The 18,319-nt window shown below is 43.2% G+C and overlaps 3 protein-coding genes across 3 annotated transcripts in view; all 3 read right to left on the reverse strand.

Annotated features, from left to right (window-relative positions):
- The window catches only part of chsy1 (chondroitin sulfate synthase 1), a 34,444-nt gene extending 33,125 nt beyond the window's left edge, over nt 1–1,319 (reverse strand). Inside the window, exon 1 of the mRNA XM_063012595.1 lies at nt 594–1,319. Coding sequence (XP_062868665.1) covers nt 594–904 — 311 coding nt within the window. The 5' untranslated portion in view covers nt 905–1,319. The remainder of the gene's footprint in view (nt 1–593) is intronic.
- A 1,470-nt stretch (nt 1,320–2,789) lies between these two features.
- selenos (selenoprotein S) lies at nt 2,790–9,207 on the reverse strand. Its single transcript, XM_063013039.1, has 6 exons — nt 8,939–9,207; nt 7,335–7,463; nt 6,952–7,058; nt 4,225–4,314; nt 3,593–3,662; nt 2,790–3,451 (listed from the first exon to the last, which is right to left on the reverse strand). The coding sequence occupies exons 1-6, from the start codon at nt 9,024–9,026 to the stop codon at nt 3,372–3,374; spliced, it is 564 nt and encodes a 187-aa protein (XP_062869109.1). The 5' UTR covers nt 9,027–9,207; the 3' UTR covers nt 2,790–3,371.
- Nucleotides 9,208–10,050: 843 nt separating this feature from the next.
- snrpa1 (small nuclear ribonucleoprotein polypeptide A') lies at nt 10,051–14,939 on the reverse strand. The gene is made up of 9 exons (XM_063013174.1): nt 14,745–14,939; nt 13,678–13,825; nt 13,496–13,574; nt 13,353–13,399; nt 13,165–13,267; nt 12,132–12,211; nt 11,726–11,801; nt 11,547–11,640; nt 10,051–10,354 (listed from the first exon to the last, which is right to left on the reverse strand). The coding sequence occupies exons 1-9, from the start codon at nt 14,824–14,826 to the stop codon at nt 10,215–10,217; spliced, it is 849 nt and encodes a 282-aa protein (XP_062869244.1). The 5' UTR covers nt 14,827–14,939; the 3' UTR covers nt 10,051–10,214.
- Between the last annotated feature and the right edge of the window lie 3,380 nt (nt 14,940–18,319).

The following is an 18,319-nucleotide window of genomic DNA, read 5'->3' on the forward strand; positions in this document are numbered from 1 at the left end:
AGTTTGCCGAACACAGAAAGCCGTGGTGCCACCTATTAATTACACAGCTTACATTTATATCTTACACGTGCAGTCCAGCGGTGGGCATTACAGTTAAAATAGATGTATGCCATGCTGAGACAGTGACAGTACACTGTCTAAGCAATTGAGGGTTAAGGGCCTTGCTCGAGGGGCCCAACAAGGGCTTGAACCAGCAACCTTTTGATTACTAGTCCAGTACCTTAACCGCTGAGCTACCACTGCTGCCCAACATGTGATGGGTGATCAGCTGGCACACTTTAAAAATGCCATGCGTCTATGATAAGTGCCCAAGTTTTCAGTTCATCACTAGTTTGGTGCCATGCTCTGGGTACTGAGTCGCATTCCTACACGCCGTGCCACATGAATCTGGTCACCCCTAATGCATGCCATCCTAAAGGCACTGGCACACTGTTCTGATATTTAAGAGGAGATGGTAATATTTGAGGTAAACAGACTAACATGGATTTGCAGATCTATGTAAAAAAACCCACACGTGTGCCATGTGTGATGGGTACAGCGGGTACAGCAGCCTGTCCACATCACACTGACTGGCACTGTTGGTTGGCACTCACCTATAAGCCGCCACCGCCCGGTTGTTCAGGTATTTCTGGGCAGTCATGACACCCACGAAGAGGAAATTTTGGTTCTTCTGGCTGCTCCTCTCGGTTGGCACCAGGTTCTCCGGCGCCTGCCAGCTCAGCCCAGCGCCCTCCCTCCTGCTCGGCCCGGCCACGCCGCAGCCTCCCCCGCCGCCCGTCCTGCCTCTGTGCCCGGCTTTCTTCAGCTCGGTGGCCCGGGGCAGAATGAGCCTGGACGCCAGGGTGAAGCCGAGCACCAGGCCGAGGAGAACACTGAACCAGGCTCTCCTGCTCCGGGCTGCCATCCCAACCACCTACCGACCGACCGACCGACCGACCGAGAGAACCCTGCTGGAGGACCGAGGACTCCTCGAGTGTGTGTGTGTGTGTGTGTGTGTGTGTGTGTGTGTGTGTGTGTGTGTGTGTGTGTGTGTGTGTGTAAACGTGTCTCCGTGGCTCGGTCAGAGTACCGATGCAGCCCTCTCTAAGCCCGGCTCCGGTTCCCACTCTCTCATCCTACTCAAGCCGCTCCGCTACCTCCGCCTCCGCCTCCACCGCGCACCCATCCACCCAGTCCGCGCCCCGCGTCCCAGCACAACTAGTCCGTGTTTATCCGGCGGAGTGATTTAGATCCACACAGCAGCGAGCAGCGGCTTCATTCTGGCCGGACCATCGCGCACTGTGAGCGGGGGGGAGAGAGAGAGAGAGCCGCTCTCACACCGAACCTTCACACAGACGCTCCGCGCTTCTTCTGCGCTCCGGGGATCAGCGGCAGCAGCATCGAGCCACCGGCACAGCGCCGCCTACCGTCAGTAACCACTCCGTCATGATCGGGGTCGCGGTGGCATGGACACAGAGAGCGTACCAAACTCCTTCGTGAGCAACATCACTGCCTGATGTGCGAAAAAGTATTTGCACCCTTCAGGATTGTTTCTGTTTGTATTTACATTTTCAGCATTTAGCAGAAGCTTTTATCCAAAGCGACTTACACAGTGAGCGGAACACGATGAGCAGGTGAGGGTTAAGGGCCTTGCTCAGGGACCCAACAGTGGCAACTTGGTGGTGGCGGGGCTTGAACCGGCAACCTTCTGTTTACTAGTCCAGTACCTTAACCACTATCACTGGCCCCTTGTATCTTTCAGAACTTTAAACTAAATGTAAGAAAATTAAGTTGAAAAAACCCCCCCACATTTTTATTATATCAGTTTATAGTAACATCATTTTATTAACTGATGGGATTTTCTCCAACACCCAACTGCCCCCTTATTCAAACAAAGAAATAATGTGATTAAAGTTATAAAGTAATTTATTTATTAGGATTATAAACGTGATGTTTTGCACTTTGGTCACATTCATGACAGGACAGGTAGTTAGTTACTCATTACACAAGATTCATCAGTCATGAACTATGCAGTGTCTCCAGTTAACCTCACTTACACGGGGGAGAACATGCAAACTCCACCCAGAACTGACCCACCCGGGAATCGAACCCAGGACCTTCTTGCTGTGAGGCGGCAGTGCTACCCACCGAACCTTTATTATTTATTGATCTAACAAAACTATAATATTACTGATACTACTAATAAAAATGATAAACAATCAATACAATAACAGAATACATTTGATTTATTCACAGATTTAATTACAATAATAAAAGAATTAAATTGATGGAAGTTGAACTGGTTTCTCCCAGGTTTCCGGTTCCATACTGGTCAGCACGAGCTTGTATTTCCATCTAGTGGTTCAAACACAAACTTCCATCACAGAACCAGGTTCAAACCAGTACAAATTAGAAATTATATATACAGTATATATACAGTACGTATATATATATGGAAGAAGATATTATAGTGTAAAGTGTGTGTGTACAGTCTTATGCAAAAGTTTTAGCACCCCAAACACTTCATGTTATATATTTTTTGTGAAAAAACAGGATTTTATTTTATTTATTTGCTAAATTTAACAATAAAAAGCTTTAAAGTCTGTACACGTCTTATTTCATCTATTTGATGACAAACTAAGTGAATAAACATTATCTGTGCATTAAAACGTGCAGAAGTTCATATACAGCTAAACATGTTCACTCACTTTTACTACAGTAAAGATGTTATGGGGGGGGGGGGGGGTTTGAGGGTGCACAAACTTTTGCATAAGGATCGGTTCTTAATCTGATAGAAAAGTAAACAAACACAGATTTGGAATCATTTTATAGTTAAAAAACTGAAACATTTACAGTGACGATGCAGCAGAAAAATTCTGTTTATTTTTGTTCTGTTTGAATTTAACTTTGTCCCAATTTGGATATACTCAATTCCCTGTGCACTGTGGTGAAGGTGCCTCCTCCAACAGGTGAGCAGTAAACAGGCCATGTTAACAAATCTCCCCCCACCCCACACAACTGCCCTCCTCCCACATGTTCCTCCTGAGGGAGGTGCACCCACCACCGTACCTCACACTACAGTTTATTATTAATCAGAAACACAATCACAACTGAAACTCATCAGCCCGCCTCACAGGTTCGAGTCCCTTTAGTGAGGAGGCGTCATAACAAGCCGTCGATCTCACATGGATCCTGCTTCATCTTTACAATGCAACTACTACAGATAAACAATATGGGGAAGGTCCGGGAGAGCTGTAATAGGATGAGCAGTTAAATCACTGTAACTAATCCATGATGTGGCGGCGGCTTCGTTCAGTTGTTATTCGTGCTGTCTGACTGAGGCCGGAGGGTCAGAGGTGACCAGGTTCGCGTCCCTCTGACCTCCTTTAACCTCATCCACCAGCTGAAGGTCCTCGTCTGCCTGGTCTCCACGAGCAGGTTCCTCCTCCATCACCACTCAGAGGATTAAATCCTAAAAACAACACACACACACACACACACACACAGAGGAACATCATGGCATGGTCTACCAGAAGTATGTGGACACTTTTAATCACTAAGCTCAGGTCTGTTAGGCCACAATTCATTCTGCAAAAAAGATCAAGTTCTGTACCGCTGTCTCTGAGGGGTCTTCTGTCCGTCTTCGGCTTCAGCACTGTGGTGGAGCTTCCAGCCTCATCGTTCTTCCATCAACCAGAACAAGAAAATAACATCAGAAACAAAAACGCTTATCAGAAATGATTCACTATGAATAATAATAATCACATTTACACGATTAATAAAGTCAAACAGCCAAACCAAACCAACCGGTCGCTCAGTGGCGCCACCAAATGGTTCAGGAATTCTACAAACACTAATCACTGTGACCAACACCTCCCACAACAGCACCTGCAGGAGCGCCTCCTACTGGCTGCTCCAGGTATCAGTAGAAGTGGTGGAGGAGTACAGAGAGTGTAGTGTGTTCCACCTTATATCCTAAGGCTCTATAAACCAGTAGCTTCACTTGTGTGAGTGGAGGGTTGGCAGAACTGAAAGACGCTGGTTCAGATAGTGAGCTGAAGGGTTGTGTCCCAAACCACATCTTTATTATACAGTGTGTTCATTACACACACCTCAGCGCTGGTGGAGAAGTGATTTAGCTACTGCTAAGCAGACAGGATGGTATTTGGGACACAGCAGCAGAGTGGTACAGTGAGCAACGCCGAACAGAACCGAGAGGAGCGAGGAGCTCATGATGAACCGTACCGGTGTGAGTCTGCTGGTCCCTTTATAGCTCTTGCCCTCCTTCATGCTCTCCCACATCTCAATCTTCTGCCGTCGCTTCTCCTCCTCCAGCTGCAAACCATGAGAACATGCAGCAGCGCATTAAACACTCTCACTAACACTACACACACACTAACACACACACACTAACACTCACACACACACACTAACACTACACACACACAACACTTACACAAACACACTTACACTTACACACACACCAACATCACACACACAAACATTCACCACACACACAACACACACAACACAACACCCACACTACACACACCCTACACCCACACACACTAACACCCACACACCCAACACACACACACACACCCCAACACCACACCTAACACCACACTCTCACTAACACCAACACACACACTTACACTTACACCCCACACAACATCCACACACACTAACCCACACACACACACCCCCACACACTACACACACACACACACCACACACCACACCAACACACACACACAACACCACACCCACCCAACACCACACACACACACACACACACACACACAACACACACACCAACACCAAACCCACACACACAACACCACACACCACACACAAACACTACACCCACTAACACACCACACACACACTAACACCACACACACCACACCACACACACTACACACACACACACACCCACACACACAACACCACACACACACACAACACACTACACACACACCAAACACAACACACACCACACAACACACACACAACACTTACACACACACAACACTTACACACACACTAACACACACACACACACAAACACACACACACCACACAACACACACACACCACAACTTCACACACACTAACACCACACACACACTACACAAACACACACACTAACACTACACACACACAACACTCACACACACACTAACACACACACCACACTAACACCCACACACACTAACACTCACACACCCACACACACCACACCCCACACCACACACACCCACACACCTACACCACACACACACTAACACTACACACACACAAACACCACACACACACTAACACTACACACACCACACACACAACACAACACCACACACACACACTACACCCACACACACAACACTCACACACACACACTACACACACACACACTCACACACACAACACTCCACTAACACTCACACACAACACTTACACTCACTAACACTCACACACACACTAACATTCACACACACACACTAACACTCACTAACACTTACACACACACACACTAACACTTACACACACACTAACACTCACTAACACTTACACACACACTAACACTCACACACACACTAACACTTACACACACACTAACACTCTCACTAACACTTACACACACACTAACACTTACACACACACTAACACTCTCACTAACACTTACACACACACTAACACTTACACACACACTAACACACACACACTAACACACACACACACACTTACACACACACTAACACTTACACACACACTAACACACACACACTAACACTTACACACACACTAACACTTACACACACACTAACACACACACACACTAACACACACACTAACACTCACACACACTAACACTTACACTAACACTCACACACTAACACTTACACTCACTAACACTCACACACACACTAACATTCACACACACACACTAACACTCACTAACACTTACACACACACACACTAACACTTACACACACACTAACACTCACTAACACTTACACACACACTAACACTCACACTAACACTCACACACTCACTAACACTTACACACACACTAACACTCTCACTAACACTTACACACACACTAACACTTACACACACACTAACACACACACACTAACACTCACACACACACTAACACTCACACACACACTAACATTCACACACACTAACACTTACACACACACTAACACACACACACTAACACTCACACACACACTAACATTCACACACACTAACACTTACACACACACTAACACACACACACTAACACACACACTAACACTCACACACACACACTTACACTCACTAACACTCACACACACTAACACTTACACACACACTAACACACACACACTAACACACACACACTAACACACACACTAACACTCACACACACACACTAACACTCACTAACACTCACACACACACTAACATTCACACACACACACTAACACTCACTAACACTTACACACACACACACACTAACACTTACACACACACACACACACTAACACTTACACTAACACACTAACACTTACACTCACTAACACTCACACACACTAACATTCACACACACACACACTAACACTAACACTAACACTTACACACACACTAACACTCACACACACACACTAACACTTACACTAACACACTAACACTTACACTCACTAACACTCACACACACTAACATTCACACACACACACTAACACTAACACTTACACACACACACACACTAACACTTACACACACACACTAACACTCACACTAACACTTACACACACACTAACACTCACTAACACTTACACACACACACTAACACACACACACTAACACACACACTAACACTTACACACACACTAACACACACACACTAACACTTACACACACACTAACACTCACACACACACACTAACACACACACACATATACACACTAACACACACACTCACTCTCTGCTGTTTCTCCTTAAACTCGGCAGCTTTGGTGTCGAGCTCGGCCTGCATTCTCAGGCGTGATGCCTCCAGAGCCTCCTGCCGTCTCACCACAGAGCCGGGGTCTAAACACAAGAGCACAAGAGCTTTAAAAATTATACAACATTTCAAACAGCTAATAAATAAAGGATTCTGGATTTTATAGTTAACAGTTACTGGGGGGAATGGTGAAAGTCCTGCAGTTACAGATGTGTGATTTATTTATTTATTACTGTCATGACAGTGGATTAAACTCGGATAAAACGGATACGCATTTATATACATAAATATATTTCTAATACAGCTCACACACCACAGGTAGGTTTTAGAAGAGATTATTGGGACGGACTAACAGGACAGACCTTGAGGTGCTGCTGAGGTGGAACTGGGATCATGACTGGGTCTCCTCTTAGTGAGATGCTGGATGAGGAGATAAACTCCCACACACAGGATCAGCAGGTACCAGCCGTACTCCGAAAACAAAGTCGTAACTATAGAGAAAGAGGAGAGTTATTAAAGAACAGAAATCCTGCACCACACACCCAAACACATCTCACACACCGGATATCAGCAGGAAACAGAACAGTGAGTAAACTGGTGTCAGCACTCCAGAGCTGGAGGTTATAGAGATGGACACAGAGTTTACAGGGTTCAGGTATCGTGTTGAGTATCGATGTATCGTATCACTTCAGCCTTGCAGTAAGGAGAGGAGATGCAGGAAATAAACTCAAATAATAAAAACATACATGCTACCATTGGTCTGTGCATGTCGTATATTATAGGTTATTTATTATACGTAACGTCATGTATCTCAGCTGGGTTTGGAACTGTTCACTATACTGGCAGTAATGTATGTTATATAAAGTTCACAACTGCTTGTACAGAAGATGTTGGTAAAAAATGGCTTCAACTGTTTCACAGTTCTGTACAGAGTCTCTATAATAATGCATTTAGCTCAGTCTAATAAGTGCAGTCAAACCAGCCCTATTTATATGAACACAGAGAAGTCAGCAGCTGTCATGATCAATAATGAGGAATTGATTCCTTTATAGTCATTGAACAAGTACAACGGAATAAAGTGGCCAAACAGAAAGATTAAACTAAGCTAATATCATGAAAATACAGATATAAGATATAGAACATTTATAGCATCTGAATTAAATATAAATATAAAATATAAACCTGAGGTACTGAGACATTATACACATTCCTGAAATACATGGCTCTTATATACAAGTAATGAGGGCGATAAATATGATAATATAAAAAGTATAAATAGCAGCTAGGAATGTTCACATATACAGAATTTAGTGTTTTTTTAAAGTGTAAATAAAAATAACCAGCTCAATTTAAATGTGTAGTGTGTTAATGTACGAAGATATCAACATTATACACAATTAATTTAAATTATAGAACTTTCTACACCTTTAGATTAATCATATTTTATACACAAGTTTCTGTTTTTATATGTTTAATCCAGTAGAATTAAAAAACACAATAAACTAAATATGTTTCGATTATTCAGTCACTAAAAACATTAGCTAGCTGTTAGTTTTTTTTACTACCTGTTTTCGTGCAAACCCCGCCCTATGTTAGTTTCTTGCACGTTGGGATTGGCTGATTGCATGTGAGTGATATTGAAGTAGCCAATCAAAATGTAAAACGCAGTTTCTATGAAACCGGGTAGGGAAACAAAAATAAGTCGAGATGTTTACAACAGTGACAGAGCCGCCGATGACGCTGCATTTAATGTTAAATATGTTTTAATCTTAAATTAATTGATAGTTTTAGTTCATCTATTGTTAAACAATCTTATTTTGATCCTTAAAAACCTTTCTGTTCATCGTTAATAGTTATTATAGTTCGGCTTTAGCAAACTAGCTCGTGTTTACAGAGTTTGCTGTAGATGCCGCAGCGTTAATCTGTATTAAAATATTAAATGTAATTAAAGTAATAATTTATTCACCGTTAGTCTGAAGGAAACTCAGATCCTGGTTCTGCAGAGTCTCTCGGTTTGTTCCTGGTTTGATCTCAGTAGCTTCGTCTCCATTCATCTTCAGCTGCAGTTCTGGAGCTCAAAGCTTTTCTAATGAAATTAATTCTAAATTATTAATAAAATTTGCATGATTTAGACTGAACTGGTGAATTATGGTGGATTAAACTGGTGTTACTGGGCCGAACAGGAAGAAGCTGCTCAGCTGAACGATGATGTGGTGTTTGGAGAGTGGAGAGAAGATCCGGGACTGACTGAGCTGGATTGTGGAACACCAAAAAGTTCATAAACACCTCAGAAAGCTTCCTCTGGTTCTACACTTAGTTTAGATATACTCGATTCCCCTGGGTACTGTGCAGGCTAGTGGGTAGAGCTTTTACTTTAAAAATGTAATTTTCTCCTGATCGTTTCCATCTGAGGTCGTTTTTCATGTTCACATAATAAATATTTTATTTAAATTCTGTACATTCTTGTAAAAAATCTGTCATATCCAATTCCCCAATTATAACCTCCCCACTGCTGCACCCTCACCCTGAAGCATTACTTTTACATTTTCAGCATTTAGCAGACGCTTTTATCCAAAGCGACTTACAGTTGAGACAGCATACAATCTAAGCAACTGAGGGTTAAGGGCCTTGCTCAAGGGCCCAACAGCGGCAACCTGGCAGTGGTGAGGCTTGAACCGGCAACCTTTTGATTACAAGTGCTGTATCTTAACCACTAGGCTACAGCTGCCCTATGCAGATCAGCAGAAGGATGCAGATCATCACACAGCCTCTCCAACCGCTTCTATTCACCTGACAAAGCTCGTATCTCACAGAGAACAAAATCCTGCAGAGGGAGTCACACATTGCTCTCTACTGCAGTCGCCTCAACCAGCCAGCAGAGGCCGCAACTGCAGCAGCACTGAGCGATCCGTTCAACCGTATCCCCCCCAGACACAGCTAAACAAGATTCAAACTCATGAGCTCAAGATCATAACTGTGCCACCCGAGCGCCCTCAGTATGAATGATTTATTCTTGGCAAATACGTTCAGAGTCAGAACTTCTTCAATAAACTGTTAAAAATAAATTTTATTCAACACGATATCAAAAAACTATTTTATTTGAAAAACAAAAAAGAAAATTCAACATTAAACAAAAGAAAAATTTAATAACCAAAGTTTCTCTGCTCAACATAATTATACACGAAACCAGCAAACAAGCTCTGACAAGATCCTCATCATCATCATCATCATCACACACTGCACTACGATCCATTAACAGGCACGTCTTCCTCCATGGCTTCTACATCATCTTCCCCTCCAGCAGCACCGTACATCGTCTCCTTCATCACCATTTCCTCCTCCTCATTCTCCTCCTCTTCCTCCTCCACCATGCTGTGTGCTCCTGCCATATCAAACAAAAACACCATCAGCATGAGTCTCAAAACAAACTTTACACGGTAAACATTACGTCTGCTCCAGCAGAAGATCCATCAGCAAGCAGTGATTGGTTGACAGATCTCACACAGTGAGTATCGATCATAATGAAGAGCTTCCTAAAGTTCTCAGGAACAAAGTGACAAAAGGTCAGATGTATTTGTACAGCACGTTTTTACGGCGAGCATCGTCTCAAAGCAAACCTAGAGATTCCAGGACCAAAAACCTCCAGTTAGAGCGACCGATGGTGACACGACAGGAACAAAACTCCCCAAATACAAGGGAGGAACCTCGAGAGGAACCAGACTAAACAGGAACCTCCATCCTGCTTGGGGGGCCTGGAGGTTTGTTCATGGAAGCAGAAATGAAAAGGATGAAAGAACAGGAAGTACATTAAATACCAAACACAGTTAACTAGCTGCTTTATGACCCCATCAGTGGCGTCACTATAAAGATCAGCTTCAGATGAAGATGCACAACCAATTTATCCTCCTTCTCAACTGGTCTGATCATCAAATTTATACTATATGGCCAAAAGTATTTGGACAACCGATCCAGAGTTATATCTGTGTGATCTTTTGAGAAGCTTCTTACAAGACTGAAGTGTGTCTGTGTATGGGAATTTGTGCCCATTTAGTCAAAAGATGGCAGCATTTGCATGGCTAGATCAGCTGCTGTTCCGGTTTATTCAAGAGCTGTTGGGTGGGGCTGAGGTCAGGGCTCAGTGCAGGACACTGGAGCTTCTCTTCATGTCTTTATAAAGCTCACTCATGCTGGAACAGTAAAGGGCCTTCCCTAAACTGTTGCTGCAAAGTCAGAATCAGATTATTTCCTTTATATGACTTTATATGATTTATTACACCTGTTAGTGACTGTTGTGGCTGAAACACATGAATTTAATGATTAGAAGGGGTGTCCAAATACTTTTGTCCAGTTTTTACACGGCAAGAATTTTTAATAGTGAAAATCCTAAATTCTAAACCCCGTGTGCAGGATGTTTGATTGTAGTGAAGAACGATGTCTGTGGAATCTCTCCTGCATCTCAGGAACCATCAGAGGAACCATCAGAGGAACCAGAGCTACAGAGCCGCTGATGAGGGGGTAACGAGCTGCTGCGGGTGAACGGACCTGTGTGATCTGTGATCCACGTGATCTGTTACCTTGTCTGTTTTCTCGTCCTGGAATCTGTCCAGACTGCAGTAAACCCTTCAGCCGCTCCACCTCAGCCAGAGACGTGGCGTTCGCGATGGCGTTCTGCAGACCAGAACGTTCACAACCGTCAGCCAATCAGAGTGAAGAACCTCCGTACTGAATTACTGAATCTGAAATATTTCTGTACCTTGATGGCCTCCACGTCGGCCACAGACGGACCCGTCTTCTTCTTATCGACCTGCAGTCCGGCGCCGGGCGTGAACCTGAACACAGAGAGAGGGAACACGAGGGGTCTGAGAGTCTGTCCGAGTACAAGTGCTCCTCAGCTTTAAAGCTCTGCTCCACCAATCAGAGTGTAGTATCCTCATCATCTTATCATCTCTAATAAACTGATACAGAGAAAGAAGATCCTCGAGCCAGCTCTCCGGGAGACACTGCAGACGGTCTGATTCTCTCCAATTTAGTTTAGGTTTTGTTTTAATCCCGATTCTAATAAACGTGTCACATTTGTGAGGAACCCAGAGCAGATTTGGGATATTTTGAAGGTCCAGTGTGTCTGAAGAGCTGAGCTTGAACGAGGGGTTTCGTCTTACGTTTTTGTGCGCTTGGCTATATCCATTGCAAGCTGAGCACCGCGTTTGCCTTTGAACATTTTCTCGGCTTCCTGTCGTTCCTGCGGCGATACATCAGAGTTAAAGTGAAACAGCACCAGAACACATGAGAACAGGATATGACGTCACATTCCACATCAGTGTCATTTATCAAGCTCAAGAGCTGCCGTGTTTCTGCATCCCGACATCAGATCTGAACCCCTCGATGCACCAACAGGTTCTATCAGGTTTCTGCAGCAGTTGTAGCCTAGTGGTTAAGGTACAGGACTAGTATTCAAAAGGTCACTGGTTCCAGCCCCACCACTGCCAGCTTTCCACTGTTGGGTCCTTGAGCAAGGCCCTTAACCCTCAATTGCTCAGACTGTACACTTTTACTTGGGATAAATCGTCTGATAAATGCAGTAAATGTAATGCAGGAGACGCACCAACATCGTTTTCCCTTCCGATAGGGATATTGGCTCTAAAAGCATGGTTTCATTTTTCCCTTGAAACGCTGATCATACAAATCCACACGTGTACTACCTGATACCAAACTACATTAAAGCTTTAGGTCTCAGAAGGTGTGAAGATCACGTGACCAAGTACGAGTGACGCCTCCACAGACAGAATCAGTTCCCCCCTTTATTTACAGACGATATCAGACCCGCCCTGATCGAACCCGTTTATAACCGGACCACCTGCTGCAGAAACCTGAAGAATCAATCACGTCCATTTAAATATGAAATATGAATGTAATCATAAGGAGGTAATAATGTGGATCGGTGCACCGAGGGGTTCATGAACATGATGGATGGAGACCAGGATCAGATCAGCTTGTATCTCTAAATCACAATAAAATCACATTTCATCACTTAAACATTACAGCCTCTAAAACACAAGCGCATTAACACAGCTTCAGCCTGCACTCTTTATAACGGCTTCTACTGGGTTCTGGAGTGTGTCTGTGGCAATTTGATCCTAATCAGTAAGATTTCCACCGAGATGAATCCAGCAGGAACCTCACATGAGATTTTACCTTCAGTTTGACCTTCTGGAAGTCCAGAACTCGGATCTGTGGAAGTTTGCTGATGACGTAGAGTCTGTAGTGCTTCTTATTCGTTACTGGATTCCTTAAAAGACTGAAAAATAAAAACACGGCAGAGAATATTGACACGACTCGAGTTCAGGAGCTCTGAGAAGGAACGCTGAGGGTTCAACAACTACCTGAGAAGAGTCAAGGTCTTCACTGACGCCAGAGGATCCAGATCCCCCTGTTCATCAACAACAAAGAACCATCAGCTTCACACACATCACACATCACACATCAGGGATCTGCTGCACATACCAGCACAAGCAGTTTTACTCACCAGTTCTTGGATGTTATTACTGGTTAGGATCAGCTCCTTCAGGTTTGGTAACGACTGCTCCAGATTTTCACCGATCCGGCTGTAAAGAAACCACATCACGGTCAGACCGACCGGGGTCCCACAGCACCTCTGACTGAACCTTTAACTCTAATAAAGTTTCTTGTGAGGCTCTTCTCACTCACCAGATGCGATTGTTGTTCATCAGAACCGTTTTGAGTCGCTTCAGCAGAGGAAATCCGTCCAGTTTTCTGATCTCATTGTCGGAGAAATCGATGGTATCAAACTGATCCAGAGTAGCGCCCAGGTTTTCCAAAACCGGGATTTTGTAACCTGGAATCATACAGGAACGTTAGATGGTCCATCTGACAAATCAGGGCTTTAAAAGTCGAGTGTAGCTGCTGTATTTCATCCTGACCCAGCAGGAGCTTCCACCCTCCACACACCTGATCAGTCAGTCATGGTTATTTCTGCAGTGAGTTGCTCTGATCTAAAGCGCATCTGACCACCAAGAATTAAAGTTTGGTTTTAAAAGCAAAAACGTGGAAATTAAATCTGGCTGGAAATAAGCAAACTGATTTAAAAACATATAAATATATATTTACATGAGACAGGGGGGGAATGTGTGTTAAGGCGAGTCGTTTGTTTACACCTGACCGCAGGTTTTTAGGAAATTAGTATGAAATGTAATTTTTGACTTTAATTTTAAGGTTTATGTAAATATCTTACAAGCTGCTCTCAGACTAATGAAGCTCAGGAGAAACAGCAGGACCTAAAACCCAGAGGAACCCAGAGGAACCCAGAGGAACCCAGAGGAACCCAGAGGAACCCAGAGGAACCCAGAGGAACCCACGTCAAGCCTCTGGATTAAATCAGTCAAAACTGAACCACGATGCTGCAGAAGTGAATTATTTCTTACTGAGTCTTACACGACAACGACTTCTTAAACAAAGTACTGATGCTAATATACTATATTTATGCAGATATTAATTTTTGCAGTAATAACGTGTGTAAATATAAAGCAATCATTTTGCAACAAGAGTTTATTCAATAAAATGAAACTGCTTAAATTCTTCCTTATTTTAAACTGTTTGCGAAGTCTCATAGGCAGCTTTATAAATGGCACCGTGTTCCCTGCACATGTGCACTACAGTACATTACAAACAAAGAAGTCTGTGTGAAGCATCTAGTGCACTACTCTACACACACGTAGCGAATTGGAACTCATTAGCTTTAGCAACATTAGCATTACCTCTGAGATCCAGCTCTCTGTCCCGGACCGGGTTGGTGTACTGAGCAGCCTGCTCTATTAACTCCGCCGATAATTTCACCATCTCGGCCAAATAAAACAAAACAAACCAGAACCGAGAGAAACAAAATCAGACTTTAAATCAGAGAAGATTCGCTGCTAACGACGCTCACACTCAAACACGCTACCGCCAGTCAGTCCCGGAGGCAGTGAGCACACAGCGCTGTGTGGTGTTACCGCCCCCTGCTGTACCGGAGCGGACAAATGTTAGGAGCGTGACGTCACGCCCAGATTGGTCCTCATGTTATTTTCTTCAGTTTTTATGTTTCATGTTTTCCTGATTTTTTCTGGTAAATGAAAATAATTTTACACACCCGCTACAGAGAACATACTTACATCTTTTGTTCTTACAAATTACATTACCCAATTTTAATTAATTATTAATTTTAACAAACCAGAAGAGAATTAAACAATCCGAACACAAATTTTCTTTGGACTAAATAAGGCACAAATTCTCACAGATCCACTCCAAAATCTTCTGGAAAGCCTCGTAAGCTGAGTGGAGGTTATTATAGCTGTTTAAAAAGCATTGTTTTATTAGAAAGGTAATTGTTAAAACACAGCTGGCATCCCAACAGCAGGGGGCGACAGTGTACAGGGCAGTTGTAGCCTAGTGGTTAAAGTGCTGGTCCAGTAATCAGAAGGTTGCCGGTTCAAACCTCACCACTGCCAGGTTGCTGTTGGGCCCTTGAGCAAGGCCCTTAACCCTCAATTGCTTAGATTGTATAGTGTCACAGTACTGTAAATCGCTTTGGATTAAAGCGTCTGCTAAATGCTGTAAATGTAAAATAAATGTAAATGTACTGCAACATGGTTCAATAGGCAAGGCAAGGCAAGTTTATTTGTATAGCACCTTTCATACACAGTGGCAATTCAAAGTGCTTTACATAAGAAAAAAAAAAATTAATTAAAAGCATTCAAACATTCCTGAGATCTAAAACCTCAGAAAGACTTCTTGCAAACATTTAGTTACAATTAAGAACATGAAATTAAAACAAGAGAGATAAAAAATTAAGAACATGAAAACTAAAAGAAAATATACACTACAATTTAGAAGAGCATGAAAAACTAAAAGAAATATGGTAAAATGAGGGTAATAGCAAAAATTTCGAGCTCAATCATAGGCACAAGAAAAAAGAAATGTTTTTAACCTGGATTTAAAGATTTCTACATTTGAGGAACATCTAATATCTCCTGCAGTCTGTTCCAGTTATGTGCAGCCCAACAGCTAAATGCTGCTTCACCATGTTTAGTTTGGACTCTGGGCTCAACTAGCTGACCTGAGTCCATGAATATACTAACTACTAACCCAATATAGTTAGTCCAATATACTAACTACTAACCATGCACTGAGATCTCCACTGTACACACATTATTTTACAAATATAAACAAACAAGTATTTATAATTAATTTATTATTAATAATGATAAACACAGATACAGTGTATCACAAAAGTGAGTACACCCCTCACATTTCTGCAAATATTTCATTATATCTTTTCATGGGACAACACTATAGACATGAAACTTGGATATAACTTAGAGTAGTCAGTGTACAGCTTGTATAGCAGTGTAGATTTACTGTCTTCTGAAAATAACTCAACACACAGCCATTAATGTCTAAATAGCTGCAACATAAGTGAGTACACCCCACAGTGAACATGTCCAAATTGTGCCCAAATGTGTCGTTGTCCCTCCCTGGTGTCATGTGTCAAGGTCCCAGGTGTAAATGGGGAGCAGGGCTGTTAAATTTGGTGTTTTGGGTACAATTCTCTCATACTGGCCACTGGATATTCAACATGGCACCTCATGGCAAAGAACTCTCTGAGGATGTGAGAAATAGAATTGTTGCTCTCCACAAAGATGGCCTGGGCTATAAGAAGATTGCTAACACCCTGAAACTGAGCTACAGCATGGTGGCCAAGGTCATACAGCGGTTTTCCAGGACAGGTTCCACTCGGAACAGGCTTCGCCAGGGTCGACCAAAGAAGTCGAGTCCACGTGTTCGGCGTCTTATCCAGAGGTTGGCTTTAAAAAATAGACACATGAGTGCTGCCAGCATTGCTGCAGAGGTTGAAGATGTGGGAGGTCAGCCTGTCAGTGCTCAGACCATACGCCGCACACTGCATCAACTCGGTCTGCATGGTCGTCATCCCAGAAGGAAGCTGACGCACAAGAAAGCCCGCAAACAGTTTGCTGAAGACAAGCAGTCCAAGAACATGGATTACTGGAATGCCCTGTGGTCTGACGAGACCAAGATAAACTCGTTAGGCTCAGATGGTGTCCAGCATGTGTGGCGGCGCCCTGGTGAGAAGTACCAAGACAACTGTATCTTGCCTACAGTCAAGCATGGTGGTGGTAGCATCATGGTCTTGGGCTGCATGAGTGTTGCTGGCACTGGGGAGCTGCAGTTCATTGAGGGAAACATGAATTCCAACATGTACTGTGACATTCTGAAACAGAGCATGATCCCCTCCCTTCGAAAACTGGGCCTCATGGCAGTTTTCCAACAGGATAACGACCCCAAACACAACCTCCAAGGTGACAACTGCCTTGCTGAGGAAGCTGAAGGTAAAGGTGATGGACTAAACCCAATTGAGCACCTGTGGCGCATCCTCAAGTGGAAGGTGGAGGAGTTCAAGGTGTCTAACATCCACCAGCTCCGTGATGTCATCATGGAGGAGTGGAAGAGGATTCCAGTAGCAACCTGTGCAGCTCTGGTGAATTCCATGCCCAGGAGGGTTAAGGCAGTGCTGGATAATAATGGTGGTCACACAAAATATTGACACTTTGGGCACAATTTGGACATGTTCACTGTGGGGTGTACTCACTTGTGTTGCAGCTATTTAGACATTAATGGCTGTGTGTTGAGTTATTTTCAGAAGACAGTAAATCTACACTGCTATACAAGTTGTACACTGACTACTCCAAGTTATATCCAAATTTCATGTCTATAGTGTTGTCCCATGAAAAGATATAATAAAATATTTGCAGAAATGTGAGGGGTGTACTCACTTTTGTGATACACTGTATGTTTGAAACACATTAATAAACGTAACTCGTAGCAGGCTTGTAGGTTTTAAGGCTTTTTGTGAGATTCCAGCACTGAATGGTGAATCTCTGGATAGTGGAGATGTTGTGACCTGGTGGGTCTGATTTAAAGATCTGGTAAAGAAAAGAGGAGCTCAGATCAGATTATAGGTGCTCAAGTGGTCCTAAGTGGGGGGATTACTTTTTCCAAATGGTTGATATATAAATATATTGGTTAGCTTTGTTCACTGATTAAATATAATGATGCATGTATGTAATAAAATGAGAGGAAGCTTTGTGAAATACATTTTCACACCACTGAATATTGAAGTGTCTCTCTCTGAGAAATGTTCTAGTGTCAAAATAATTGCCAGTGTTTGTTTGTTTGTTTATTAGGATTTTATCGTGATGTTTTACACTTTTGGTTCCATTCATGACAGGAGCAGTAGTTACTCATTACACACAAGGTTCATCAGTTCAAGTTTAAT

The sequence above is a fragment of the Trichomycterus rosablanca genome, chromosome 17 (genome assembly GCF_030014385.1).
Source record: "Trichomycterus rosablanca isolate fTriRos1 chromosome 17, fTriRos1.hap1, whole genome shotgun sequence".
Taxonomy (NCBI): Eukaryota; Metazoa; Chordata; class Actinopteri; order Siluriformes; family Trichomycteridae; genus Trichomycterus; species Trichomycterus rosablanca.